The sequence below is a fragment of the Salvelinus namaycush genome, chromosome 9, assembly GCF_016432855.1.
Source record: "Salvelinus namaycush isolate Seneca chromosome 9, SaNama_1.0, whole genome shotgun sequence".
NCBI classification, from domain to species: domain Eukaryota; kingdom Metazoa; phylum Chordata; class Actinopteri; order Salmoniformes; family Salmonidae; genus Salvelinus; species Salvelinus namaycush.
This window is the reverse complement of record NC_052315.1, coordinates 47,664,913-47,692,649: the sequence shown is the minus strand read 5'-3', so window position 1 is coordinate 47,692,649 and position 27,737 is coordinate 47,664,913. Positions and strand designations below refer to the sequence as shown.

At 42.5% G+C, this 27,737-nt stretch overlaps 2 protein-coding genes across 2 annotated transcripts in view; one reads left to right on the top strand and one right to left on the bottom strand.

The window, feature by feature from the left end:
- The first annotated feature begins 1,326 nt into the window (after positions 1-1,326).
- LOC120053519 (BTB/POZ domain-containing protein kctd15-like) lies at positions 1,327-17,920 on the top strand. The gene is made up of 4 exons (XM_039000653.1): positions 1,327-1,508; positions 2,237-2,381; positions 15,223-15,525; positions 17,762-17,920. The coding sequence occupies exons 1-4, from the start codon at positions 1,345-1,347 to the stop codon at positions 17,918-17,920; spliced, it is 771 nt and encodes a 256-aa protein (XP_038856581.1). The 5' UTR covers positions 1,327-1,344.
- Positions 17,921-20,628: 2,708 nt separating this feature from the next.
- LOC120054147 (transcription initiation factor TFIID subunit 4-like) overlaps positions 20,629-27,737 on the bottom strand; it is a 34,081-nt gene continuing 26,972 nt past the window's right edge. The window contains exons 14-15 of the mRNA XM_039001569.1: positions 25,366-25,488; positions 20,629-22,487 (exon numbers count right to left, since the gene is read on the bottom strand). Of these exons, the coding sequence (XP_038857497.1) occupies positions 22,326-22,487; positions 25,366-25,488 (285 nt within the window). The 3' untranslated portion in view covers positions 20,629-22,325. The remainder of the gene's footprint in view (positions 22,488-25,365; positions 25,489-27,737) is intronic.

The following is a 27,737-nucleotide window of genomic DNA, read 5'->3' as shown; positions in this document are numbered from 1 at the left end:
CCGTCATGATTTATGTATTGTAACAGACCCAAAATGGGCTTACTTAAATCCAATTTGGATATATTTGGCTGTTTTCGCTGCATAACATTTAGAAGTCCCTATTCAGGTTTAGAAGCTAAATGCTAACTCCCGTTCGTATAATCTGGTTAGCATAGCTAGCATTCGTTGATGTAGTCCTCGTTTTTAAAGGTGCTACACATATAATTAAAATGTGCATTGTAATTTCAGAAAATGTCCATAATATATCTGCCTCTAATAGTGGAATAATAATGTTTTATAGTATTACTTACCCGCCAGTGTTGTGATTGGCTGTGATATTCGCCTATTGATTTCTCCAGCTGGAGCAGCACCTAGTTGTCAAACTGGGAAAGCTGTTCTGATTTATTTCCTGGTTGCTAAAATTCTACACTGACATTTTGTGAAATTACAATGCAAAAAAAAATCTATAAATCCTATGTGTAGCACCTTTAACTGTAATTCAGTTGATTGGTGATGACATGAACATGTGTTGGGGTTGACATCCATATTACAAACATTATACTCGATTTTCACTTCAACATATTATGAAATACACATATGAACAATAGGCAAATTTTGCTAGGGGGCAATGAGGAGATTCGCCCCCCCTCTCCCCCATTGACCTCTATATCGCATCTTGATTGAATTAATGTCTGAAATAATATGCTAAAGAATGTTCAATTTCAAAATATGAGGGGAAAGTATGCAAGTGTTAAGTAGAATCTCTGCAATATATTTTTTTCACTTGGTTTTATGGCCAGAAATGTGTTTTAAAAATAAATTTATAATTGGATTTCATAAAATACTGGTTTCTGACTATGCAGAGGAGACAACACCCAGGAAATCTAGTGAGAACTCTGTGTGCTCTGCTCAGCAGCCCCGGGTATCTTGCCCCTGGCAAAACATTGAATGAAGTTCACCTTTTTATGGTTCAAAGAACCTCTTTACAATGGAGAGACTTGGTGGGGGATGGTTGGTTTAATTAATCCAGAAGCTGCACTTGCCCAGTGCCCTGGGGTCATGAACACCCTCTGTTCACCCAGTGTGGGCAACTTCAACAACTGTCTGCAGCTTATGAATATTGTATTCATGTTAATTGGGGAATGCTGAGGCTTATGTATCTCTCAAACAATTTGATTGGCTGCGAGCCCAGAGTCATACACCTCATTTGCTATTGCTTCACGTCATTACACAATCAGTAGCCTAACTTCAATAAAAAGTAGACTTCTCACTACATTTCACTTTACTCAGCTCAGGGCAGATGCAGTACACACTTCTATAACAAATACTATCTATTTCCATGTGTTCCTGTAGGAGGGAAGAAGCATGTCCAGGATGTCTATGAGTCGTTCTCCAGTTTCTCCAATGAATGCCCAGGGCATCCCATCACCGGCCCAGCTCACTAAAGCCAACGCCCCGGTCCACATCGACGTGGGAGGACACATGTACACCAGCAGCCTGGGTACTCTCACCAAATACCCAGAGTCTAGGTAAGAGTATAAGGCCATAAAGTAGCACCACCATGGCAATGTGAATAATTTTCTCATGGAAAATAATGTATTATTGATTCAATACTAACTTTTTTCCCCTATGGAATAAAATGTCAGGTTCATGGATAGGTCTACTGACTGTGCATTATGACTGATACGTTATTCAATTACTTCTAGAAATCCACCTAGCATTGTGTTGAAACGCAAGCAGCTTGGCATCCATGATAATTGGTCTGAGAGCAAGCAAATACAGAGAGAGGGCAGAGAGAGAAAAGAAAAGAGTAGATTTTAATTGCTTTTTGGAAGACAAAGAGCGAGTGGAGAAGGCTGAGCTGTCTGGAGCTGTGAGGTGAGACTCCTGCTGGAAGAGGAGAGGACCACCTCAGGCATAGGGGAGAAGAAAGATGAGTACTGTGCAGTTGGGGGAGAGGGGGAGAGGGGGAGAGGGAGGGAGAGGGAGAGGGAGAGGGAGAGGGAGAGGGAGAGAGAGAGAGAGATTCAACCCAGTATGTGATTCCGAAGTCATAGTAGACCCAATTAATGTTCTGTACTAAAATAAACTTTGTAGCCCACTTCCTGCCTAAAATGTAGGCCTACATGACTTACATCACTCTCAAGGAATGATCAACTACACTAGAAACAAGTTTTACGCTTCACTAAACATACTTCAAGTACTACTTGATTCATAGTATTAATCTAGAGCTCTTAACCATTGTCTTTCTCTCCAGAATCAGTCATCTGTTTAATGGAACAGAGCCCATTGTACTGGACAGCTTGAAGCAGCACTACTTCATAGACAGGGATGGAGATATATTCAGATACATCCTCAGCTTCCTCAGGACCTGCAAACTACTGCTCCCAGAGGACTTCAAGGTACAGTTCACAATCCAGGAGGACAACACTTGTCCAAAATAGCTCACATCTCACCAAAATACTAAAATAGGCCTAATACATTACTTTACTTATCACCCGATCATAGTTCAACCAAACCAACTTTGTTACTTATGCATAAACTTGCCTGAGGCATGAAGACTTGTTTTATTTCTGAGCTAATGCCTAGACTAACACAGTCTATTAACCAGGTATTACTTAATTTCCCAACTTTTCTTTTACACAAACTTATACCCATTTCAGACTGCAGATGTGGTATATTACCTGTAAAAATATGAGGCAATATTTATATGACCCCCTTTCAAACAGCTCGTTATTTACCACTTGTTGGCGGGTATAACCCTTTTAATAATACAGTGCATTCGGAAAGTATTCAGACCCCTTGACTTTTTCCACAATTTGGTACGTTACAGCCTTATTCTAAAATTGATTAAATCTTTTTTTACTCATCAATCTACACACAATACCCCATAATGACAAAGCAAAAACAAGTTTAGACATTTTTGCAAATGTATAAATAAAAAAAACCTGACAGTTAAATAAATATTCAGACCCTTAAAACTCAGTACTTTGTCGAAGCACCTTTGACAGCAATTACAGCATTGAGTCTTCTTGGGTATGACGCTACAAGCTTGGCACACCTGTATATGAGCAGTTTCTTCTATTCTTCTATGCAGATCCTCTCAAGCTCTGTCAGGTTGGATGGGGAGCTTCGCTGCATAGCTATTTTCAAGTCTCTCCAGAGATGTTAGATTAGCTTCAAGTCCAGGCTCTGGCTGGGCCACTGTAGGACATTCAGAGACTTTCCCCGAAGCCTTTCATGTGTTGTCTTGGCTGTGTGCTTAGGGTCGTTGTCCTGTTGGAGGGTGAACCTTCGTCCCAGTCTGAGGTCCTGAGCGCACTGGAGCAGGTTTTAATAAATCATCCGTCTACTTTGCTCCATTCATCTTTCCCTCGATCCTGACTAGTCTCCCAGTACCTGCCCCTGAAAAACATGCCCACAGCATGATGCTGCCACCACCATGCTTCACCGTAGTGATGGTGCCAGGTTTCCTCCAGACGTGACGCTTGGCAGTTCAGTCTTGGTTTCATCAGACCAGAGAATCTTGTTTCTCATGGTCTGAGAGTCCTTTAGGTGCCTTTCGGCAAACTCCAAGTGGGCTGTCATGTGCCTTTTACTGAGGAGTGGCTTCCGTCTGGCCACTCAACCATAAAGGCCTGATTGGTGGAGTGCTCCAGAGATGGTTGTCCTTCTGGAAGGTCAATTCCTTTGACCTCATGGCTTGGTTTTTGCTCTGACATGCACTGCCAACTGTAGGACCTTATATAGACAGGTGTGTGCCTTTCCAAATTATATCCAATCAATTGAATTTACCACAGGTCAACATCTCAAGGACGATCAATGGAAACAGGATGCACCTGAGCTCAATGTCGAGTCTCATAGCAAAGTGTCTGAATACTTATGTAAATAAGGTATTTCTGCTTTTTTGTTTTGAATAAATTAGCAAACATTTGTAAAAACCTCTTTACTTTGTCATTACTTTGTCATTATCACACAGACCCAATACCTGTATTTTGGTTACAGGGTCTGGGAAAATGCAGGAATCATGACTAGGTCTTTAGGTGGCTTTTCATTTTTTTACCATGTTTTTATTTTATTACCCCCTACCCATTCTAGATATACAAAAAAGCTGGTATGAAAATGCAGTCTTGGTAAATTTGTGGGATTTTGTTCTGTGTATGAAATAATAGTGTCTCTCACAGTGATTTCAGGATGGTTATGCAAACCCCAACATGACCGTAAAGTCATACAAATTATCCTGCAGTACCCAGAAACACATCGTTAGCTTAATTCTCACAGTGTGCCACTATAGGCACTCAGTGTGTGTAAACTGCAGTATTCGAACACTTTAATCAGTTATCCATTATGCCTTGGGCTTCTACAGGGGCCAGTTCTGCATGGCTGGAAGTAGGGGCATTGTGTGTTTTGCTAAATTGATGTGTGAGGAGGGTGTGTGTGTGTGTGTGTGTGTGTGTATCCTTCTCTGTAGTTAGTGTAGCTGTGTTATTCTGTCCTTTGCACAGGATGACTAAAGTGCCCTGCAGATAGAGCCCTCTTTTTATAAAACACATCTATCCCTCGCTTCAAGCCTATGAATGGAGGGGGAGCTAAGGAGGCAGGCTTTGATACAGAGAGGAGCCTGAGGGGTTAGCAGCTCTGTGTACGCCTGTTGTCAGAAGCAGTATGGCGCAAAGGCAGATAGAAGCAGCTCTCTCTGTTTCACACGCAGTAATTCTAAACAGAAGTTTGTGTGTGTGTGCACGTCTATGTGCTGCAATGCTGTCATAATATAGGGCATGCAAGGGGAAGATACAGGGGAGAGTGAGATGTAAAGACACGTCTTCCCTTTCAAAAGAAGATTGCAGTTAGAGTGCAGTATAACTGCAGTATGTTGCAACTACTGCACCCCAAATATTATTATTATTATATATTTTTTTACTGCAGTAATTGTGCAGTGTAACTGCAGTTACAGTGCAGTATAACTGCCGGTCAACTGCTGTACACTGCAGTTATTCTGCAAGTCCAAAATACCAGTCGACTGCAGTTACTGCACTTTTACAGCAGTTTTAAAACTGCAATCTTTGTTTGTGTAAAGATAAACATTTGGTATTAATAAATCCATCACATTCATTCAACAGAAGTAAATACTTACAGTTGAAGTCGGAAGTTTACATACACTTAGATTGGAGTCATTAAAACTCGTTTTTCAACCACACCACACATTTCTTGTTAACTATAGCTTTGGCAAGTCGGCTATGACATCTACGTTGTGCATGACACAAGTAATTTTTCCAACAATTGTTTACAGACAGATTATTTCACTTATAACTCACTGTATCACAATTCCAGTGGGTCAGAAGTTTACATACACTAAGTTGACTGTGCCTTTAAACAGAAAATGATGTCATGGCTTTAGAAGCTTCTGATAGGCTATTTGACATCATTGGAGTCAATTGGAGGTGTATCTGTGGATGTATTTCAAGGCCTACCTTCAAACTCAGTGCCTCTTTTCTTGACATCATGGGAAAATCAAAAGAAATCAGCCAAGACCTCAGAAAAAAATTGTAGACCTCCACAAGTCTGGTTCATCCTTGGGAGCAATTTCCAAACGCCTGAAGGTACCACGTTCATCTGTACAAACAATAGTATGCAAGTATAAACACCATGGGACCACGCAGCCGTCATACCGCTCAGGAAGGAGATGTGTTCTGTCTCCTAGAGATGAACGTACTTTGGTGCGAAAAGTGCAAATCAATCCCAGAACATCAGCAAAGGACCTTGTGAAGATGCTGGAGGAAACGGGTACAAAAGCATCTATATCCACAGTAAAACAAGTCCTATATCGACAACCTGAAAGGCCGCTCAGCAAGGAAGAAGCCACTGCTCCGAAACCGCCACAAAAAAGCCAGACTACGGTTTGCAACTGCACATGGGGACAAAGATTGTACTTTTTGGAGAAATGTCCTCTGGTCTGATGAAACAAAAATAGAAGTGTTTGGCCATAATGACCATCGTTATGTTTGGAGGGAAAAGGGGGAGGCTTGCAAGCCGAAGTACACCATCCCAACCTTGAAGCACGGGGGTGGCAGCATCATGTTGTGCGGGTGCTTTGCTGCAGGAGGGACTGGTGCACTTCACAAAATAGATGGCATCATGAGGCAGGACAATTATGTGGATATATTGAAGCAACATCTCAAGACATCAGTCAGGAAGTTAAAGCTTGGTCGCAAATGGGTCTTCCAAATGAACAATGACCCCAAGCATACTTCCAAAGTTGTGGCAAAATGGCTTCAGGACAACAAAGTCAAGGTATTGGAGTGGCCATCACAAAGCCCTGACCTCAATCCCATAGAAAATGTGTGGGCAGAACTGAAAAAGCGTGTGCGAGCAAGGAGGCCTACAAACCTGACTCAGTTACACCAGCTCTGTCAGGAGGAATGGGACAAAATTCACCCAACTTATTGTGGGAAGCTTGTGGAAGGCTACCTGGAACGTTTGACCCAAGTTAAACAATTTAAAGGCAATGCTACCAAATACTAATTGAGTGTATGTAAACTTCTGACCCACTGGGATTAAATGTATTTGGCTAAGGTGTATGTAAACTTCTGACTTCAACTGTATGTACGGCATCTGAATGCAATATGTACGAGTTGTAATTGTTATACGAGTTGTAATTAACATTTGTGTGTGTGTGCAGGCGTTTCTGTTAGGAAAATGTGGTGCTGGACATTTGACTGGCAACATTTTAACTTACCGGACCCATATGCATAGGGTGCTTAACCTGATTAGTGCATCCACCCACGGTGCTCAGAATGACACAAATCACATTTAAATTATGGTCATGTATTTTAACAGAACATGCAAGTCGAGGATGCAACGATGTGCACTTTGGACATTTTAGAATAACTGTTCACGTTTACTTCTCCTCAGCCAACACTATTGAGTGACGAACAGAAAAGTCACCGGCCTATGTCAATATACTCTAGTAAGGTTTAGGCTTCCTTTTTATTGGTCAGCTTGTTGAGAAATGAATATCCTATTCCAAACACTCTGGGCCAGTTGGGGGAAGATGGATCCCAAATTCATACAACCAGTAGGCCTGTGCTACATACATTTAGAAAAATAAGTTATTATTATAATAATGCAACAAATCAGAACATTAAGCTTCATGTTGATAAACTACGTTTTTTCTTCACATTCCAAGCACACCAATGCATACAAGGCAGTAGGTTACGCATCAAATGTGTGAAGACTTTGTAAATACCTGGATTTCTGCATAAATTGGCCATAAAATTTGATTTGATCTTCATCTAGGTCACAACAATAGACCAACACAGTCTGCCTAAACTAATAAAACACAAACAATTATATGTTTTCATGTCTTTATTGAACACACCGTGTAAACATTCACAGTGCAGGGTGGGAAGAGTATGTGAACCCTTGGATTTAAGAACTCGTTGACCCTCCTTTGACAGCAATACCCTCAATGTTTTCTGTAGTTGCGGATCAGACCTGCACAACGGTCAGGAGGAATTTTGGACCATTCCTCATTCCTCAGCAATATTCTTGGGATGTCTGGTGTGAACTGCTCTCTTGAGGTCATGCCACACCAATCGGGTTGAGGTCAGGACTCTGACTGGGCCACTCCAGAAGTTGTATTTTCTTCTGTTCAAGCCATTGTTGTTGATTTACTTCTGTATTTTGGGTTGTTGTCCTGTTGCATCACACAACTGCTGATGTGCGGACAGCCTAACATTCTCCTGCAAAATGTCTTGATAAACTTGGGAATTCATTTTTCCTTCGACGATAGCAAGCTGTTCAGGCCCTGAGGTAGCAAAGCAGCCCCAAACCATGATGCTCCCCCCACCATACTTTATAGCTGGGATGAGGTTTTGATGTTGATGTTGGTGTGCTGTGCCTTTTTTTTCTTTCATCTGTCCGCACAATATTTTGCCAGTAGTGCTGTGGAAAATCCAGATGCTCTTTTGCGAACTTCAGAAATGCAGTAATGTTTTTTTTGGACAGCAGTGACTTCTTCCGTGGTGTCCTCCCATGAACACAATTCTTGTTTAGTGTTTCACATATCGTAGACTCGTCAGAGATGTTAGCATGTTCCAGAGATTTCTGTAAGTCTTTAGCTGACCCGCTAGGATTCTTAACCTCATTGAGCATTCTGCACTGTGCTCTTGCATCGTTGCAGGACGGCCACTCCTAGGGAGAGTAGCAACAGTACTGAACTTTCTCCATTTATAGACAATTTGTCTTACCGTGGACTGATAAACATCAACGCTTTGAGATAGTTTTGTAAACCTTTCCAGCTTTATGCAAGTCAACAATTCTTAATCTTAGGTCTTCTAAGATTTATTTTGTTCGAGGCATGGTTCAATTTTATTTTATTTTATATAGGGCAAGGCAGCCCTAACCATCATCTCCAATCTCGTCTCATTGATTGGACTCCAGGTTAGCTGACTCCTCACTCCAATTAGCTTTTGGAGAAGTCATTAGCCTAGGGCAGGGGTGTCAAACTCATTCCATGGATGGCCGAGTGTCTGCAGGTTTTTGGCTTTTCCTTTCAATAAAGCCTTAAACAACCAGGTGAGGGGAGTTTGTTACTAGCTGTTGACCTTAATTCCTCTATTGAGTACAAGGGAGGAGCGAAAACCCGCAGACACTCATTCATCCATGGAATGAGTTTGACACCTGTGGCCTAGGGGTTCACATACCTTTTCCAATCTACACTGTGAATGTTTAAATTATGTATTCAATATAGATAAGAAAAATTTAATAATTTATGTTATTAGTTTAAGCACACTGTTTGTCTATTGTTGTGACTTAGATGAAGATCAGATCAAATTTGATGACCAATTTATGCAGAAATCCAGGTAATTACAAAGGGTTCACATACTTTTTCTTGCCACTGTATGAAATAACAAATTTTTATTGACTGAACACTGTGCACCCCCATGCATATGTGGTGTTTGGGTCCACTGGACGCGAGGGTAATAAAAGTGTGGGTGAAAACAAGTAAAAATGGGTGCCATCACTCTGTCTTCCTCCTCCCTGGGCCTGCTGTTTCAACATAGCACCAAGAACCTGTCTGTCTCCTGCTTTTCTCACTCTCTTTACCCTTTGTAGTGTGTGAAACTACACAATCTCTTGCTGGAATCTGCACAATGTGCACAAAATATTACATTATTTTGATACATTGTAAAAAATGTAGTATTTTCCCACACTCTACCCCCGCCAGGTGCAAATTGGGGGAGAGACACAACAAATAGTTTTGCTTGTGTGGCTCCTTACCACAATCAATCAGAATGGCAAAAATAATCTCTGCTCAGAGGGTCTTAGAAATCATTTTTGCAGAGAGAGAAGCTAGTGTGGAAGGAGCGTCTTCCACTCTGGAAGATGAAAAATGTTCATGTCTCTGTCAATTTGGAGTCTGACAGTTGGAAGAAGAGGATGAGATTGACCCTCAGCCAGTCCCAGGACCAGCCCGTCAGCAACCAGCTCATCAGCATTCTGCAGGAGGAAAAATATGGATGTCAAATTTTGTTGAAATTGAATGGTCTTCTTGCCCAAGGAATGAGCCACCCCGCATGGCTGCCAATGCGATAAGGATGCAACCAGGGCCGACGCGGATGGCGGTTACTCATGTGCAGGACATAGTGTTCTTTTGAACTGTTCATCCCAGACACCATCCAGAAAATCATTCTGAACTGCTTTAATTTGAAGGGAAGGTGTGTTTTTGAAGAGAGATGGAAGGAGATGGACCAAAGTCATTTACATGCATACTTTAGGGTACTTATCCTTGCTGGTGTTTTCAGGTTTAATGGGGAATCCCCAGAATCCCTGTGGGATGCAGAAACTGGCAGAGAACTTTCAGTGCAATAATGTATCTGGAAAACTTCCACATTATTTCCAGGATTATCCACTTCGATAACCAAGACACCAGACCAGCTCAGCGGTTGAGAGACAAGTTAGCTGCAGTGCAGGCCAATGTAGAACAAGTGGGTGGACCGTCTTCCCCTGTTTTACAACCCTGGGCCCAACATTACTGTTGATGAGCAGCTTATGCCAGTTAGGGGCCGCTGCCCCTTTAGGCAGTACATACCGTCTAAACACGCAAAATATGGAATCAAGATCTGGGCTGCCTGTGATGCTGCGTCATCATATGTGTGGAACTTGCAAGTGTATACGGGGAAGCCAGATGGAGGAGCCCCTGAGAAGAACAAAGAGATGCGGGTTGACTTGGATGTGACACAGGGACTCCGTGGCCACAATATCACATGCAATAACTTTTTTACTTTGCACAAGCTGGGACAGGAGCTCCTCAAAAGGAAGCTGACAATGGTAGGAACAGTATGAAAAAACAACCCAAAGCTCCCTCCTTAGCTGTTGAATACATGGAACAGGCCGATCAATTCCTCTAAGTTTGTGTTCACGGCCGACATGTCCGTAGAGCCAATAGCAAACGTGGTACTCATGAGTACGCTGCATAGGGATTGGAGAATCTGTGTCCAGGAACATAAAAAAAACTGAAATCATAATGGATTACAATGCTACAAAAGGAGGGGTGGACAATTTAGACAAGCTGGTGACTGGCTACAGCTGCAAAAGAAGAACCATACGCTGGCCACTTGTGATATTCTTCAACATCTCGGCGTACAACGTGTTTGTCATCTGGATGCCGTTGAACCCAGATTGGAACAGAGGGAAGCTCCAGAGGAGACGGCTCTTTCCAGAGGAGGCAACACAAGGACCACAGTTTCTGCAGTCATCGTGAGGAGGATTCAGGAGGAGGATGCTGGTGCCCCATCCGCCCGACCCACAGAACCAACAACTCCAATACCGGAAGTAGGTGTGAGTGTTGTTGCATGTGTGTGTTTCTGACTCTCTTACCTTGGTCTGCTCTAACTATATATGTGAGTGAGATATTAGTAAAATTCCTGGACTAAGTGTTTTCATCATTCTAGATTTATAGACGGTAGCAACAAGAAGGGCTGTGATATGTGTGGACCCAAGAAGGACAGGAAGACACAGTACACATGCATCGTGCAATAAATACATTTGCAACACACACACAGTATAACTCTGTCCCTCATGTGGTGTGTAGACCGGCCTTAATTTGAGTTCAATGGGGCTCATTTATCATTTCCGTAAAATTTGTCCTTCCAATTTGTTCAGTTCACAGCGATAAACATCAATAGTGATTAAAACCTTGTTTTTATTTATAGATGTTCAAGATAAACATGATTTATTCCACCCATGTCTTGATTATGGGGCGGCAGGTAGCCTAGTGGTCAGAGTGTTGGGCAAGTAACCGAAAGGTTGCTGGATCGAACCCACAAGCTGACAAGGTAAAAATCTGCCCTTCAGCCCCTGAACAAGGAAGTTAACCCACTGTTCCCTGGTAGGCCATCATTGTAAATAAGAATTTGTTCTTAACTGACTTGCCTAGTTAAATAAAGGTAAAATATATATATTTTTAATTATAAAAAAAAACAGCGCTTTTAATTGACAAATGGGATCTAGCAGAGGTAAATGGCAAATACTAACTATGTATGCTGTCTATATTGCTTGCAACTGATAAGTCAACATCTAAGTATTTTTACGTAAATTGTTATGGCTGTATTGTTTTAAAAACCCAATAATGTTGTGGGTCTATCAGACCCGCGAACATCGGGTGAATAACAAAAACATGAGCACCACACAAGGGTTAAGTATATGTTTTCAAAATGCATACTGCCTCCAGCTCATTGCGAAGAGGTGTGTGACGCACTGATGAAGCCTGCCTTCCGTTGCTGTTGGATGCCGCGTTCAAAACAACTGGGAACGTGTAAATCTCCGACTTTTGTGCGTTCAAGACAACTGGGAACTGGGGGGAAAACAAGCACAGACTGGGGGGGGGATAGTTTTGAGCGGTCATCCAATTCGGTATTCCAACTCGGGCCTCTTTCAATTTTTTTTATTTTGTTATTAACAACAAAAAGTACATGGGGGAACGTATGTGGTATGTACTGTATGTATGTATCTATGTATGTATGTATGTATGTATATACACTGCTCAAAAAAATAAAGGGAGCATTGACAATGCACATTTGTGGCCTGCTGGATGTCATTTTGCAGGGCTCTGGCAGTGCTCCTCCTGCTCAAAGGCGGAGGTAGCGGTCCTGCTGCTGGGTTGTTGCCCTCCTACGGCCTCCTCCACGTCTCCTGATGTACTGGCCTGTCTCCTGGTAGCGCCTCCATGCTCTGGACACTACGCTGACAGACACAGCAAACCTTCTTGCCACAGCTCGCATTGATGTGCCATCCTGGATGAGCTGCACTACCTGAGCCACTTGTGTGGGTTGTAGACTCCGTCTCATGCTACCACTAGAGTGAGAGCACCGCCAGCATTCAAAAGTGACCAAAACCTCAGCCAGGAAGCATAGGAACTGAGAAGTGGTCTGTGGTCACCACCTGCAGAACCACTCCTTTATTGGGGGTGTCTTGCTAATTGCCTATAATTTCCACCTTTTGTCTATTCCATTTGCACAACAGCATGTGAAATTTATTGTCAATCAGTGTTGCTTCCTAAGTGGACAGTTTGATTTCACAGAAGTGTGATTGACTTGGGAGTTACATTGTGTTGTTTAAGTGTTCCCTTTATTTTTTTGAGCAGTGTATATGCTGGGCTGATATATACACATACACACACACACACACACACACACACACAGTTGAAGTCGGAAGTTTACATACACTTAGGTTGGAGTCATTAAAACTCGTTTTTCAACCACTCCACAAATTTCTTGTTAACAAACTATAGTTTTGGCAAGTCGGTTAGGACATCTACTTTGTGCATGACACAAGTACATTTTCGAATTGTTTACAGACGGATTATTTTACTTATAATTCACTGTATCACAATTCCAGTGGGTCAGAAGTTTAGATACACTAAGTTGACTGCAGAAAATTATGTCATGAGTTTAGAAGCTTCTAATAGGCTAATTGACATCATTTGAGTCAATTGGAGATGTACCTGTGGATGAATTTCAAGGCCTACCTTCAAACTCAGTGCCTCTTTGCTTGACATCATGGGAAAATCAAAAGAAATCAGCCAAGACTTGGTTCATCCTTGGGAGCAATTTCCAAATCCCTGAAGGTACCACGTTCATATGTACAAACAATAGTACGCAAGTATAAACACCATGGGACCACGCAGCCGTCATACCGCTCAGGAAGGAGACGCGTTCTGTCCCCTAGAGATGAACGTACTTTGGTGCAAAAAGTGCAAATCAATCCCAGAACAACAGCAAAGGACCTTGTGAAGATGCTGGAGGTATCTATATCCACAGTAAAACGAGTCCTATATCGATAAACTGAAAGGCCGCTCGGCAAGGAAGAAGCCATTGCTCCAAAACCGCCATAAAAAAGCCAGACTACGGTTTGCAACTGCACATGGGGACAAAGAATGTACTTTTTGGAGAAATGTCCTCTGGTCTGATGAAAGAAAATAGAACTGTTTGGCCATAATGACCATCGTTATGTTTGGAGGAAAAAGGGGGAGGCTTGCAAGCCAAAGAACACCATCCCAACCGTGAAGCACGGGGGTGGCAGCATCATGTTGTGGGGGTGCTTTGCTGCAGGAGGGACTGGTGCACTTCACAAAATAGATGGCATCATGCGGCAGGAAAATGATGTGGATATATTGAAGCAACATCTCAAGACATTAATCAGGAAGTTAAAGCTTGGTCGCAAATGGGTCTTCAAATGGACAATGACCCCAAGCATACTTCCAAAGTTGTGGCAAAATGGCTTAAGAACAACAAAGTCAAGGTATTGGAGTGGCCATCACAAAGCCCTGACCTCAATCCTATAGAAGATTTGTGGGCAGAACTGAAAAAGCGTGTGCGAGCAAGGAGGCCTACAAACCTGACTCGGTTACACCAGCTCTGTCAGGAGGAAGGGAACAAAATTCACCCAACTTATTGTGGGAAGCTTGTGGAAGGCTACCTGAAACGTTTGACCCAAGTTAAACAATTTAAAGGCAATGCTACCAAGTACTAATTGAGTGCATGTAAACTTCTGACCCACTGGGAATGTGATGACATAAATAAAAGCTGAATAAATCATTCTCTGTACTATTATTCTGACATTTCACATTCTTAAAATAAAGTGGTGATCCTAACTGACCTAAGACAGGGACATTTTACTAGGATTAAATGTCAGGAATTGTGAAAAACTGAGTTTAAATGTACTTGGCTGAGGTGTATGTAAACTTCAGACTTCAACTGGTGTGTGTGTGTGTGTGTGTGTGTGTGTTCAAAGGATAATTGGGCTACGGGGTACAATATCACATTACCTTAAGGGACATACATACACTTAGAATTCTAACAGCTTTTTTTGTTGGTAGAGCTTTAAATTGTATTCAAATAGTTCCTCAAAAAATTGTAAGGTAAGAAAATGTTCTGTTTTGTTTGTAAATGTATTTGTTTAACTCGTAGGTAAGGAATCCAAGCAGTACATCTCTCCATAATGGTCTAAAATCTGAAATGTTCAATTATAAATCTGCTGATGTCTTGCCAGAGATTCCTTACATGAAGACAATGCCAAAAAAGATGCAACACCGTTTCTGGGTGGTCATTACAAAATGTACAATTCGAATGCATGTTTTTTTGTTTTACTTCATATAGTTGTTGGCAGGATAATATTTATTAATCATTTGAATAGAAACTTCCTTACTTAACAAAATGATGTATGTGGCAACATCCAACCTTTTTCCCAACAGATATTGTCAATAAAACCCCAAAAGGCATGACATAAGGTATAGATAGATACAACATCCTGTTGAAACAAGGATTTATTTCTAGAGCTCCAAATTCCCGATCTGAAGATCACTAATGTCATGAGTTTCCAGTTGTCTTGAAAGCAGCACAAGATGCTCCAGCAGCAGTGCTTGCGCTGTCTGACAGATTTTCCGCTCACAGGCTCTGTATCTGTATACTGTACGCGTGTGATAAGATACTGTGCATAACGAATATATTGTACACACACGCAAATTTAATTCCACTAAATTATGCAAATTAACCTATGGACTGATAAACATGACCAGTCAAATGTATTTCCATCAATAGATTTTTCTTATTCTCCTGAACAGCTATTACCAGCTAATGGAAACCCTGGTGTTCATGTATTCATATGTGTTTGTGTATGCTTTCTTGCGTTTGTGTGTTCTTGTGGGTATGTATCCTTGCTTATGTGTTTCTACTATGACAGGACTTCCCCCAGCTATACGAGGAGGCTCGCTACTACCAACTGACACCCATGGTCCGCGAGCTGGAGCGCTGGCAGACGGAGCAGGAGGGCCAGAAGAGACCACCCTGCGAGTGCCTGGTGGTCCGAGTGACCCCTGACCTGGGGGAGAGGATCGCCCTCAGCGGAGGGAAGGTGCTCATCGAGGAGATCTTCCCCGAGACTGGAGACGTCATGTGTAACTCTGTGAATGCCGGCTGGAACCACGACCCCACACATGTAATCAGATTCCCTCTCAACGGCTACTGCAGGCTCAACTCAGTTCAGGTACGGACAGTGATATAGTTGTAGTTCTATAGGTCAATTCTGTTCTGATGTGGATTCAGGTAAATGCCACTGAGCATACCAAACATTAGGATTAACTTCCTAATATTGAGTTGCACCCTCCCCTTTTGACTTAAGAACAGTCTCAATTCGTCGGGGCATGGACTCGACAAGGTGTCGAAAGCGTTCCACAGGGTTCAAGAATGGTCCACTGGCCCACGTTGACTCCAACGCTTCCCATAGTTGTCAAGTAGGCTGGATGTCCTTTGGGTGGTGGTCCATTCTTGATACACACGGGAAATTGTTGAGCGTGAAAAACCCAGCAGTGTTGAAGTTCTGGACACAAAACCGGTGTGCCTGGCACCTACTACAGTACCCCGTTTCACTTAGTGCCTTCGGAAAGCCCCTTTGACCTTTTTCCACATTTTGTTACGTTACAGCCTTATTCTAAAATTGATTAAGGTCTCCAAGAACAGTGGCCATCATTCTTAAATGGAAGAAAAAACAAACAATTTAATACATTTTAGAATAAGGCTGTAACCTAACAAAATGCGGAAAAAGTCAAGTGGTTTGAATACTTTCCAAAGGCACTGTACATCTTTTGTCTTGCCTATTCACCCTCGGAATGGCACACATACACAATCCATGTCTCAATTGTCTCGAGGCTTAAAAGTCCTTTAACTGGTCTCTTCCAATTGATCTATAACTGATTTGAAGGGGATTTTATAAGTGACATCAATAAAGGATCATAGCTTTCCCCTGCATTCACCTGGTCAGTCTTAATGTTTTGTGTACACCGCAGATCGGGTCATCCAGCAATGCTGAAGACTGAAAGTAAACTCTGTAACATGGCAGACTGACTTACTTCAGTTACTTTGCAAACCCAGTTTAAAATGTTTAAGTTTTTAATAGGCTCAACTCAGTTCAGGTGCAGTGATGTAGTTATAGGTCAACTCTTAGTTCTTATATGGCTCCTGGTCAACTCTATTATACATACTTTTGGTCACCTGCTCGTCGAACATCTCATTCCAAAATCATGGGCATTAATATGGACTTCGTCCCCCTTTTGCTGCTATAACAGCCTCCACTCTTCTGGGAAAGGCTTTCCACTAGATGTTGGAACATAGCTGCGGGGACTTGCTTCCATTCAGCCACAAGAGCATTACTGTGGTCGGGCACAGATGTTGGGCGAATAGGCCTGGCTCGCAGTCAGCATTCCAATTCATCCCAAAAGTTTTCAATGGGGTTGAGGTCAGGTCTCTGTGCAGACCAGTCAAGTTCTTCCACACCGATCTGGACAAACCATTTCTGTATGGACCTCGCTATGTACATGGGGGCATTGTCATTCGGAAGCAGGAAAGGGCCTTCCCCAAACTGTTGCCACGAAGTTGGAAGCACAGGATCATCTAGAATGTCATTGTATGCTTAATGCTGTAGGATTAAGATTTCCCTTCACTGGAACTAAGGCGCCTAGCCTGACCATTATTCCTCCTCTACCAAATTTTACAGTTGGCACTATGCATTGGGTCAGGTAGCGTTCTCCTGGCATCCGCCAAACCCAGATTCGTCCGTCGGACTGCCAGATGGTGACGCGTGATTCATCACATTTCCACTGCTCCAGAGTCCAATAGTGGCTAGTTTTACACCACTCCAGCCGACGCTTGGCATTGCGCATGGTGATCTTAGGCTTGTGTGCGGCTGCTCGACTATGGAAACACATTTCATGAAGCTCCCGACGAACATTGCTTGTGCTGACGTTGCTTCCAGAGACAGTTTGGAACTCGTAGTGAGTGTTGCGACCGAGGACAGTCAGTTTACTCGGCGGTCCCGTTCTGAGCTTGTGTGGCCTACCACTTCGCGGGTGAGCAGTTCCTAGACGTTTCCACTTCACAATTACAGCATTTACAGTTGACGGGGCAGCTCTAGCAGGGCAGAAATTTGACAATTACTTGTTTGGAAAGGTGGCATCCTATGACTGCCATGTTGAAAGTCACTGAACTCTTCAGTAAGGCCATTCTACTGCCAACGTTTGTCTATGGAGATTGCAGGGCTGTGTGCTCGATTTTATACGTCAGCAACGGGTGTGGCTGAAATGGCAGCATCCACTCATTTGAAGGGGTGTACACATACTTTTGTGTATATACTGTATAAGGAAGAGGGTATAACAATAGCGAACTCGGCACTATAACTTATGTCAAATGTCTAAAGACCCTGTCTGACTCTCCTGTGCTCCCTGCAGGTTCTGGAGAGGTTGTTCCAGAAGGGCTTCAGCGTGACGGCGTCATGTGGCGGCGGAGTTGACTCCTCACAGTTCAGCGAGTACGTCCTGTGTCGCGAGCTCCGCAGGGGTCAGTCCATCGGCACCACCATCCACATCAAACAAGAGCCTCTGGACTAGGTTGGGAGGAACAGAGGGACCCGTGAGAGATTAACACGTCCGGTGCTGATTTTCGAGTCCTATTTACACAACTTTAACAGTGAAAAACACACAAGGACTCTTCATGCTTGGGAATATCATTTGCCAGTGGCAATGTAGACTGGACTAGCAAGATGTGAGAAGGTTGTGATTCTATTGAGACTCAAAGACACTAAAAGGATCCTCTGAAATGAGTCTGTCTGAGGTGAGCTCATTAGCTCTGTTTGTATGGAACTCTTACTGCTGCCATTTCCAACAGAGATACAGTATCTATCAGGATCCAAGTGAAACGGTCCGTCACTTCTGGGCTGTTGACAACTAGGAGGAAATAGCTCTAGAAATATGGTGCTCAATTCCAGCTTAGGTTTAACTGGGGACTCCCTACTGGTATGACCGATGACCTCCGCTTCAGAGACATTATGGCTGCGTTTACACAGGCATCCCAATTCTGACCTTTTGTCCAATGATTGATAAACTATAAATGCAGCCAAAAATGGCCATGCTCTACCACAGGAAGAACAGAACATGTCTGTGTTTGCCTCATTTCTTGACGACTTCCTACCCAAGATCTGAATGTAATTTACTGTAATGTGTAGGTATTTGTTCAATTAAATGTCAAATGGACAATATGGGGTTTCCAATTTTTATATATACAGTACCAGTCAAAAGTTTGGACACCTACTCATTCAAGTATTTTCTTTATTTGTACTTGTTTTACATTGTAGAATAATAGTGAAGACATCAACATTCTGAAATAACAAATATGGAATCATGTAGTAACCAAAAAGTGTTAAATCAAAATATTTTGAGATTCTTCAAAGTAGCCAGCCTTTGCACACTCTTGGCATTCTCCCAACCAGCTTTGAGGTAGTCACCTGGAATGCGTTTCAATTAACAGGTGTGACTTGTTAAGTTAATTTGTGAAATTTCTTTCCTTAACGCACTTGAGCCAATCAGTTGTGTTATGACAAGGGGGGGTATACAGAAGGCCCTATTTGGTAAAAGACCAAGTCCATATTATGGCAAGAACAGCTCAAATAAGCAAAGAGAAACGACAATCCTTCATTACTTTAAGACGTGAAGGTCAGTCAATCTGGAGTTTCTCGAAGTGCAGTCGCCAAAAACCATCAAGAGCTATGATGAAACTGGCTCTCATGAGGACCGCCACAGGAAAGGAAGACACAGTTACCTCTGCTGCAGATGATAAGTTCATTAGTTACCAACCTCAGAAATTGCAGCCCAAAGAGTTCAAGTAACAGACACATCTCAACATCAGCTGTTCAGAAGAGACTGCGTGAATCAGGCCTTCATGGTCAAATTGCTGCAAAGAAACCACTACTAAAGTACACCAATAAGAAGAGACTTGTTTGGGCCAAGAAACGAGCAATGGACATTAGACTGGTGGAAATCTGTATTTTGGTCAGAGTGCAAATTTGAGAATTTTGGTTCAAACCGTAGGTGAACAGATCTCTGCATGTGTAGTTCCCAAGTGAAGTATGGAAGAGTGATGGTGCGGGGGTGCTTTGCTAGTGACACTGTCGGTGGTTTATTTATAATTCAAGGCACACTTAACCAGCATGGCTACCACAGCATTCTGCAGCAATACACCATCCCATCTTGTTTGCGCTTAGTCCCACTATCATTTGTTTTTCAACACGACAATGACCCAACACACCTCCAGGCTGTGTAAGGGCTATTTAACCAAGGAGAGTGATGGAGTGCTGCATCAGATGACCTGGCCTCCACAATCACCCGACCTCAACCCAATTGAGATGATTTGGATCACAGAGTGAAGGAAAAGCAGCTAAACAAGTGCTCAGCATATGTGGGAACTCCTTGAAGCTGGTTGAGAGAATGTGCAAGTGTGCAAAACTGTCAACGGCAAAGGGTGACTACTTTGAAGAATCTCAAATATAAAATATTTGTTTAACACTTTTTTGGTTACTACACGATTCCATATGTGTTGTTTCTTAGTTTTGATGTCTTCACTATTATTCTACAATGTAGAAAATTGTAAAAATAAAAACCTTTGAATGAGTAGGTGTCAACTTTTGACTGGTACTAATGTAAAACTTTCCTGACAAATGTTTATGATGTGTTAATATGGTGCACATTTCACAGATTTGTATAACTGCAATTTCAGTTAATATTTAAGGTATGTTTGCTTACGGAGTCAATATTCTTTCGTTTGTACAGCTGTATTGATAACTGGTTTTGGCAGTTTTGACTAATCTCTCGTGGACAGCCAAGTAGCTTGGAGATTTTGGTTCTGGGTTGCAAAGATTCATAAGACTCCAAAAAGGCAAACTCAACTTGGCACAAAGTGCATTCAGACCCCTTGACTTTTTCCAAATTTTGTTAACATTACAGCCTTATTCTAATATGGATCAAATCGCCCCCCCGCCCCCCTCAATCTACACACAATACCCCACAATGATAACAAAAACAGGTTGTCTCATAGCAAAGGGGCTGAATACATGTAAATAAGGTATGTTTTTATTTAATACATTTGCAGTAATTTTTTAAAACCTGTTTTCGCTTTGTCATTATGGGGTATTTTGTTAAGATTGAGGAGGAAAAATATATATTTTTAGAATAAGACTAACGTAACAATGTGGAAAAAGTCATAGGGTCTGAATACTTTCCGAATGTACCGTACCATCAAAGAAATCAGGCTATTTGTACTTTGTCACTTTCTTTAATTTTTTTTGCAAAGGTACAAACAATAGTAAAATTGCATCGCCTGAAATGCGTCAGGTTTGAATACACAGATAGTAGGAAATATAAATAGTCACAAAAATGTGTCCTTCAACAGATGGTACTGTAGCTAGGTGCCAAGACCCAGACTCTTAACACCACAGCTTTATCTCAATGATCAATTAGAACTATATAAACAAATGCTTGTTACTGTAAAAAATACATTTAAAGCATTAAAAACCTTCAGTCATTCCAAAGTCAAACTGGGGGAAAAAGCGCTTTCGACCCCAAAAAATGAGCAGTTGTATACAATTAGCATTAGAAAAATACTTGCTTGATCGCTACGACAGATCATTTTGATGTTGATCAGAATTAAAATAGCAAAGCACTCTACAGATCTTGTTGCGTGGTGCTGCAAGAGACTGACTTTCCAGGTGAAAAAAAATAAATCCTGGATGGAATTTAAGGTCTTGAGAAGAAAATTATAGGAATGGTGCTCAATAGGACATTGTTTGTTGACGTCTTTATTTCATTAGCCTGAGTGAGTGTGTAAGAGAGCCCAGCTCCCTGTTCTGTGCTGAGCTTGAGTCTGAATAATAATATCTTAAAATGGCTACTGGTAATTTATCTAGATTCACGGTCTACAATAGGAGAGACAAGTCTATGTATGAACCGAGTTGGCTCTTTACACACACACACAAAAAAATATATAATCTTATGTTTCACTATTCTGCCATAATACCTATCAGACATGCTGCGCAGTAATATCGTGATATGAACCCTAAACCACCGTGTATACCAGCCAAACCTGGGTCAAATTAAGGTGTGCGTGATTTAGCTTGGCGTTTGCATTTAATGGGACTATTCCATTGGTTCTACTGTACCAGGCAAACTAAATCGAGCACAGCTCAATCATTTGAAAGTATTGGACCCAGGTCTGGAACTAGTAAGTACTGTATGTATTTGTTGTTTTAAAATGAGACATCACAGTACTCTGTACATTTATCTGACAATAGATTTCTCTAACATTCACTATATGGTGTGGTGAATTAAAACCTGTAGTTTTTTCAAACTCAGTACTTACTTGTATGGTACATAAAATGCAAACATTATCTTTCAATTTGAAATGGTTCCTTTTCAATGTTTGGAAAATCGTAGATAACACAAGTGTTTGTAGGTTTTGATCTGGAGAGCACAGATCCTACCCAGGGTGACCAAACAAACCTCTTGACAATCCAGTCAAAACTATCTGTGGTGTGATGTAACATCCTTAGTGAGTAGCCATTGGGCTATAATAGCAAGGATCCTGACATAAATCTTACAACTGGAGGTTTCGTTTGAGAATTACGCAACGGATTGGGACAGACTCAAAAAAGCACCTCATCAGGTACATAGCAGGAGTCATGGTAAAAAACAAGTGTGTGCCTGCCTGCCAGCTTCGAGGCTCTCGGCATTGTAAAGCACACAGCTAGTGAATGAGACTAGATTTGATGTGAGAACAAGGGGCTGTATGATCAGGGGGCAACGTTGGGGTGGCGTGGGGTTGCTTAGCATCAGATTAGGGGGATATAGGATAGTGTGGTACGGGAGTGTGTGTGTGTGTGTGTGTGTGTGTGTGTATGAGTTGGGGTAAAGGGGAAACTTGTCACAAATTTGTATTAGGTGAAGTCCAGAACCCTGGGGGACTCCACTACTTCAGGAGAGCCTTATAGAGCAGTAAGGACCGGGATGTGGCCCTCTCCTGCTCCAGGCAGAAGATAAAGTCCCTGAGATTGACTCGCGTGATCCGCTGACGGAGCTGTTGGCGGGAGGAGGCGGCTGTGGTAGAGCCGGCCCCTGAACCCAAAGCAACCTGAGGAGAAAGGGATGGCATGACAAAAGTTAGATCTGCTAGTAAATTATTTAGGGTTGTTTCAAGTGACTTAAAATATGTGTTGGCGATATCCAGCCTGTGTGCCAAAATCGAGGCTCAAGCAATAGTAATGCAGGCAGGGGGAACAAGCGATGTGGTCTAACCAGAGAAATGTCAATTCACTGTCACCTGTCCTGTCCCACTCACTATTAACCTTTGATAGTCCAGGCTTGTGTGCACGTCACCACAGTTTCATACAAGGTGTGTGTACAGCTTGAGGGAAACGGTCACACCCTCACCGTGCACACTAAATGCCATGTTCTCTCCATTTCGGGACAGCTCCAACACACTCAAAGAGCAGCAATTACCAACCTGATATACAGTGTGGGTTGAGTTGATGCTGTGTGGTGCACACTACTGAAATATCCTGAGGCTTGTTTGATGGGGTGACAAAATTGTACATGTCTTAGTGAACTCCGTGACATTGGGCCTAACTGAATAGCCCTGTAGTGTATCCTGGAACTGATAGGCTACAAGCCAGTCAGGGGTTCCTTAACTGGGGCCTGGTGGTGACAATGGGTACATTTCATTATCGGTGCTCAAGGAAAAACATTTGGGAACTAGAAAATATCTGTTTTATGAAATGGCCATTTTGTGAACCAATGGTGGTTCTTATTATGTAAAATGAGTTTAGTACCATATTCTACTTCTATGTGCCGAGAGCCTGAGGGGGGAGCTGACACTGGAGGATAGGAATGAGGCTCCAGGTCCATACAGGAACACAATCAGAGCATTATACAGCTTAACAGCCTGCAGGTGTGGTAACCTCCTGCACACACGCGCCACACACACACGGGTGTGTACTCCATACTGGCACAATGAATACCCAACATTACACACTCAGTGGAGACACTCCAATCAAGCGTGATGGGAAGCACGAGATCACCGTTCCGACTCAAATCAGTCAAAGATCCCCGTGTGATATAACTCTGACCGGTCTGATCATTCAGGAAACTCCTTCACATTAGGCATGGAAGTTGGCCGTGGATAAATAACCTTTCTCTATTGAGAAGAACGTATTACAAATGTTATTTAGTTCTCTGACTTAAAAAGGCCAAATTCATTCCGATCAGATCGCCTTATAGCGGGATGACAGTAAACACTTCTGATTGAGCTCCTGAAAATCTCAATTTAAAAAAATCTGACTGAGCTGACAAATGCAATCTTTGTGAACACAAGGATTGCCTTCAAGGTGCATAGTCGAAAAGGGGCGATCGGATTGAATCCCGGCGTGAAATCTTGTCTCCAAGCTGCCTGCTTTGTAACTAATCTGTATATGAATACTGTGCAATGAGTGTAGATTTCCACTAGCATCTTTATATCCATTTTACAAACTAGCATGCAAAGTAGCTGATGAGGGACTAGCTGGGTAGTTCCACAAAATGAGTGCCTTATGCGTCCCTTTGATATTTTAAGTAGAAATTGTGCACCGATATTGAATTTTAAAAACCTGTTATAGTAAGAGAAGTGTCCTTTTAATATAGACCAGATGGAGAATTCAATAAAAAAAATGTAACATGAATAAATAACTGCTAAAGAGCCATTTTGATATGTCCCTCCGTGTTTTCGCCATCATTGTAAAGCCCTAGTTACTTTGACAGTCATTTCTGAAGATTATGATTTATTTACAGCTGTCCCTCATTTTAAGGTCAACCCTGTTATGTGAACTGAACTTTCATTTTAATATGGTGAAACTTCCTTTTAAAATATTTTTCTCAAAAGAAACATTGGACATGTAATTGTCAAATCATAGTGTAACAGCAGGTGAGCTGGTTCTACTCTTTTTGGCCATTAGTGTTTAGTGGTGGAAAACTGAGCGGGTCGGCATAACAAGTCAACCTTGTTACCCATAGATAGACAGGCTAGACACTTGAACAATTTCATTTTTTGGGAAGCTTGCATTCAATTGCCACTCCCTGTTGCACACAACAAGCTTCCATTCACCCTGTCACAAGGGGATTTATGTCTGATTAAGATGACAGTCGACCCTGTTACTTTATTTGGCACTTAATAGGCACTTACTATAGTATTATTTATTTTTTAATCTCTTGAGATGGGAAAACATGATTATAATGAATTTGAAAATGTGCTCTTTATGACACAGTGTTAAGAAAAATGATTTACCGACTTCTCAAAAGGCACCCAGAATTGTTGGAACGACCCAGCTAACTACCTGGCTAGCTCACCAACTGGCTAACTACACAACTGACCAACAAGCTTGCTAGCAGTTCAGATGACTTCACCATGGCAAAGTTCATTATTACACCTTCCCCTCCCTAAAATGTTCCCTCTATAGCTTGCATTCCCTCCCTCTCCTAATCCCGGGCTCTCTCCCTGCACAGAGCCCTTTGTCTGGGATCGCTTTGGGGAGAACTCAGGACTGGATGTGGGAGGGGGTGATGGGTGTGACCGAGGCACCCATACTGCAGCCGCCCCAGGCTGTGTTCCCCCCCCCCCCTCAGGCTCATTTCTGCAGAGCTGAAATCTATGGCTCCTCTCAGGGGGTGAGAGGAGAGGGGGTAGAGCAGTTGCAGACACCCACAACAAGCCTAGAGGCCCACGCTGACCCCCTTCACTCAACTCTGGTCACATTCACTCTGCTCTCTGCTGGATTGGGAGAGTGCTGGGGGATGTGCATTGATGACAGATGTACGACTGTGAGCAAAGAAATCCACACTTTCCTTTTTTTGGCATTACTTCAAAAGCGAGTTTACATATTTTTTCCCCGCCCGTAATGTGATGAAGAGTCAGAGGGTGAAAGTCATTGGAAAATGAGGCTATCAGCACCGTCATACTGCCACATTTTAGGGAACCTTACCTCTGTGCCCGATGTGGAGCTCCCTGGCGAGTCCATCTTGCGTTTCTTGCGGGGACCAATGGCCGCCAGGGCAGTGAGGTTGGCTTCACGCTGCCGGATCTGGGCCTGCTCCGCCTGCTGCATCTAAGAGGGGAAAGAAAGAGCCACACGCATTTATACCTCTCCTGTCTGATTTACATCCCGAAAAGGATCTATCAGTGGTGGCATAACAGCTGGAATGGAGACAGTTGTCATCTACAAAAAGAGAGATGTGATACAGAGCGAAGAAGTACAGGAGCCTTATAAAACGGCACCGAGAAATCATACAGGACAAACCCTATTCATTGACCACAACCATTTCATATTATTGAGCTATTATCATCTGCCATGAAAACAAATCCTTCTGCAGCAGGCTAGTGCTGCAAACTAAAACAGCCGCCTTCTCCAAAGAAGATATAATTCAAGGCAACGTTGACGTCCTCATTAATGTCAATGTTAGTAATGCTAATGGAAAGGGAAGTGCTGCACATGGTGTGCACACACTGGTGATGTGGTACAGTGAGCTGAGACCTGACCCTGGAGGTTAAGATGGAACAGCGGCCAGAAGCAGGCGAGCGCACGCGTGTGTGTGTGTGTGTGTGTGTGTGTCGGGGGCATTGTATCTTTAGATATGAGGGCACAAGGCAGAGAGTGGGGCTCTATAGGCCTAGCCAACATTGCCTCTGGTCAGGTCCCTGTCTGTCTGGGAAATTAAATTGGTAGAGGCAGAACCAGGTTACGCCTCTCTGCACATCCTAGAAACTAGTCTTGATCACATAGGCCAGAGGCCTGGAGGGCCCAAGTATTGCTGGTTTTATTTTCTACCTTGTAGTAGTAATGATTTATTTACAGTTGAAGTCAGAAGTTTACATACACCTTAGCCAAATACATTCACATTCCTGACATTAATCCTAGTAAAAAATCCCCTGTCTTAGGTCAGTTAGGATCACCACTTTATTTTAAGAATGTGAAATGTCAGAATAATAGTAGAGAGAATGATTTATTTCAGCTTTATTTGTATTTCTTTCATCACATTCCCAGTGTGTCAGAAGTTTACATCCACTCAATTAGTATTTGGTAGCATTGCCTTTAAATTGTTTAACTTGGGTTAAAATGTTGGGTAGCCTTCCACAAGCTTCCCACAATAAGTTGAGTGAATTTTGGCCCATTCCTCCTGACAGAGCTGGTGTAACTAAGTCAGGTTTGTAGGCCTCCTTGCTCGCACACGCTTTTTCAGTTCTGCCCACAAATCTATAGGATTGAGGTCAGGGCTTTGTGATGGCCACTCAAATACCTCGACTTTGTTGCCCTTAAGCCATTTTGCCACAACTTTGGAAGTATGCTTGGGGTCATTGTCCATTTGGAAGACCCATTTGCGACCAAGCTTTAACTTCCTGATTAATGTCTTGAGATGTTGCTTCAATATATCCACATAATTTTCCTACCTCATGATGCCATCTATTTTGTGAAGTGCACCAGTCCCTCCTGCAGCAAAGCACCCCCACAACATGATGCTGCCACCCCCGTGCTTCACGGTTGGGATGGTGTTCTTCGGCTTGCAAGCCTCCCCCTTTTTCCTCCAAACATAACAAGGTCATTATGGCCAAACACTTCTATTTTAGTTTCATCAGACCAGAGGACATTTCTCCAAAAAGTACAATCTTTGTCCCCATGTGCAGTTGCAAACCGTAGTCTGGTTTTTATATGGCGGTTTTGGAGCAGTGGCTTCTTCCTTCCTGAGCGGCCTTTCAGGTCATGTCGATATAGGGCTGTTTAACTGTGGATATAGATACTTTTGTACCTGTTTCCTCCAGCATCTTCACAAGGTCAAGGTCTTTTGCTGATGTTCTGGGATTGATTTGCACTTTTCGCACCAAAGTACGTTCATCTCTAGGAGACAGAACGCGTATCCTTCCTGAGCAGTAAGACGGCTACGTGGTCCCATGGTGTTTATACTTGCGTACTATTGTTTGTACAGATGAACGTGGTACCTTCAGGCATTTGGAAATTGCTCAAGGATGAACCAGACTTGTGGACGTCTACAATTTTTTTTCTGATGTCTTGGCTGATTTCTTTTGATTTTCCCATTATGTCAAGCAAAGACTCACTAAGTTTGAAGGTAGGCCTTGAAATACATCCACAGGTACACCTCCAATTGACTCAAATGTCAATTAGCCTATCAGAAGCTTCTAAAGCCATGATGACATTTTCTGGAATTTTCCAAGCTGTTTAAAGGCACAGTCAACTTAGTGTATGTAAACTTTTGACCCACTGGAATTGTGATAGTGAATTATAAGTAAAATAATCTGTCTGTAAACAATTGTTGGAAAAATGACTTGTGTCATGCACAAAGT

Coding starts and splice junctions, on each gene's coding strand:
- LOC120053519 (XM_039000653.1), top strand. CDS start 1,345: ATGTCCAGGATGTCTATGAGTCGTTCTCCAGTTTCTCCAATGAATGCC. Junction 1,509..2,236: donor ACCAAATACCCAGAGTCTAG/GTAAGAGTATAA, acceptor CTTTCTCTCCAG/AATCAGTCATCTGTTTAATG. Junction 15,526..17,761: donor GCAGGCTCAACTCAGTTCAG/GTACGGACAGTG, acceptor TGCTCCCTGCAG/GTTCTGGAGAGGTTGTTCCA.